At 49.4% G+C, this 2,500-nt stretch overlaps 1 protein-coding gene across 1 annotated transcript in view; it reads right to left on the reverse strand.

Annotated features, from left to right (window-relative positions):
- LOC311340441 (potassium voltage-gated channel subfamily KQT member 5-like) overlaps window positions 1–2,500 on the reverse strand; it is a gene marked incomplete at its 5' end in the record, with an annotated part of 25,401 nt that overhangs the window by 9,325 nt on the left and 13,576 nt on the right. The window contains 2 exon segments of the mRNA XM_084465335.1: window positions 1,007–1,101; window positions 1,741–1,836. Coding sequence (XP_084321461.1) covers window positions 1,007–1,101; window positions 1,741–1,836 — 191 coding nt within the window.

Raw genomic sequence — 2,500 nt, forward strand, 5'->3', positions numbered from 1 at the left:
TCTGTGAGCCCCGGGTGTGTGTCTATACGAGCCCGGGTGTGCGTCAACACGCATACACACTTTAGCAGGTGCTAAACGCGACAATAGGCGGAAGAGGCAGCTCGAGAAACAAGTCACGCTCGTGAGTGAACGGCGCGCGAAGGAAGCAGATGATTGGAGGATATAAACAATGCCTGATTTATCCGCACAAGCTGCTGCTGCAGTGCACTACAGTGTGACTGACTGGGGTCTTGCTGTCGGTTTGTTTGTGAGGGACCCTGTTTGTTAGTTTGTGACTGAGGTCAGACTTGTATGTTGTATAAGGGGGGTCTCTGTAAACATCCTATATAGAGCAGATCTTTTTCTGGTTGCTGCAACCAGAAATTGCAGCAACGTGTGCAGTGTGCGTGTGTGCGTGTGTGTGTGTGTGTGCGTTTGTGTCTGTGTGAATTAATGGCACAATTATGGGCTGTTTTTCCCCCAAAAAAGTAAACTTTAGAAATGAAATGAAATCTGAATGGCTCATTTCTGATGATTACCATCATCCAAGACACGGCAAATAATGATGATTATAAAAATTCTAGTCTATGGGGTCCTGATGCAAAAGCACACACTGTCTATTTTAAGACATCATAGCCTAATCACACTGCTCTGTGCTGCGTGAGCACTATTGTCACATTCACAAATCCTCCTAATTTGTCGCTGCTCTTTCAGCGGCAGCAAAGCGGTGGGCGAGGGGGCCGGCAGCCATTTTGTTTTCTACCACCTTCTGATATTTTCTTGGCAAAAATGATAATAGTTCTAATGCATACAATACACTTTTGGCATGGACTGAGTTCTTATAGGTGGAGAGACTTACACGCCTCTCGTATAATATGATAAACTAACATAGGCTTTAAAAAAAACAAAACAGCAAAAAAACCTACGAAAAAAAAAAACGATTTAAAAAGAAAACAGCTCTTTGTTAAAGAGAATAACAGAATAACAGAGACACTGAGCAACCACCCCCCCCCCCCTCGGTACGTACTTGGTGGGGCTGCAGGTGTGCAACGCCTTCAGGTGGGGCTTCCAGGTCGCTATGGAAACAGAGTTCTCGTCGGCCGCGTAGCTCCGCCACACGCACTGCGCGCCCACCACACGCAAACACAAACACAAACACAAACACAAACACAAACACAAACACGGATCAGCGGGGCCAACACGACGAGGTGTGGTGTGTGACAGGTGAGTGACAGGTGAGCGACTGTTTGGACTGTGTGTGACTGGGAGGGGGGGGGGAAGGGGGCGGGGCCTAGGTTTGGCTACTGGCTTCTATTGGTGAGATCTGTGAGATTTTTTTTTTTTTGCATTGTCGTCACAACTAGGCCAAGAACAGCGTGGGCAACTGACGGAGAGGAAGTGAACAGGACGCGGGCCGGAAACGGACAGGAAGCAGGGGAATTGTAAAGGGAAATGTTGTCACTGTAATAGCGTCCCCGGAGCAACATTTGAGCGGTACGGAGAAGGGGACCCTCGCAGAAGATATAGCTATATAGGAATGAATATTATAACTGTACAATACGTCAACTGCTTCTTTTGTGTTGAAAATATGGGAAACTCACGGGGACACTTGAGGTGAAATTATGAATAAGTGAGCAATTTCACCACTCCAATGGGTGTCCAATGGTTGCATTGTGTCCTAAAGGTCAGCGTGTGGTGTGCACTGTGCTGCCCGGGGGGGGGCCAGCAGGGGGCCCCTCTGTGGGGGGAGGGGGGGCCCACCTGAATGAGGCACGCCGCTGGGTTCCTCCGCTTCTCAAAGTGCTTCTGTCTGTGCTGCTCCTGGACCTTCAGCGCGAAGCCTGAGCCGAGGATACCCTGGGAGGAGCAGACAGACAGACAGGCTGGCTCAGACTGACAGACAGACAGGCCGGCTCAGACTGACAGACAGACAGACAGACAGGCTCAGACTGACTGACAGACAGACCGGCTCAGACTGACGGACAGACAGACCGGCTCAGACTGACTGACAGACAGACCGGCTCAGACTGACAGACAGACAGACCGGCTCAGACAGACAGACAGACAGACCGGCTCAGACTGACAGACAGACAGACAGACAGGCTCAGACTGACAGACAGACAGACAGACCGGCTCAGACTGACAGACAGACAGACAGACAGACTGACAGACAGACAGACAGACAGGCTCAGACTGACAGACAGACAGACAGACAGACAGACAGACAGACAGACAGAGAGACAGACAGACAGACAGGCTCAGACTGACAGACAGACAGACAGACAGCCACGGAAGACAGACAGACAGACAGCCACGGAAGACAGACAGACAGACAGACAGACAGACAGAAAGGCTGAGACAGACACGGAAGACAGACAGACAGACACAGACAGAGAGACAAACAGAGAAATCTGGACAAACAGAAAGACGATTTGATTTCTTAAAAAAGAAATTAAGCTGAATAAGCTGAATAACACCGAAGGCTACACTTTAATCACTGAAATTAGAAATACATTTCAGG

The sequence above is a fragment of the Micromesistius poutassou genome (genome assembly GCF_964030765.1).
Source record: "Micromesistius poutassou genome assembly, chromosome: 3".
Classification (NCBI taxonomy): Eukaryota; Metazoa; Chordata; class Actinopteri; order Gadiformes; family Gadidae; genus Micromesistius; species Micromesistius poutassou.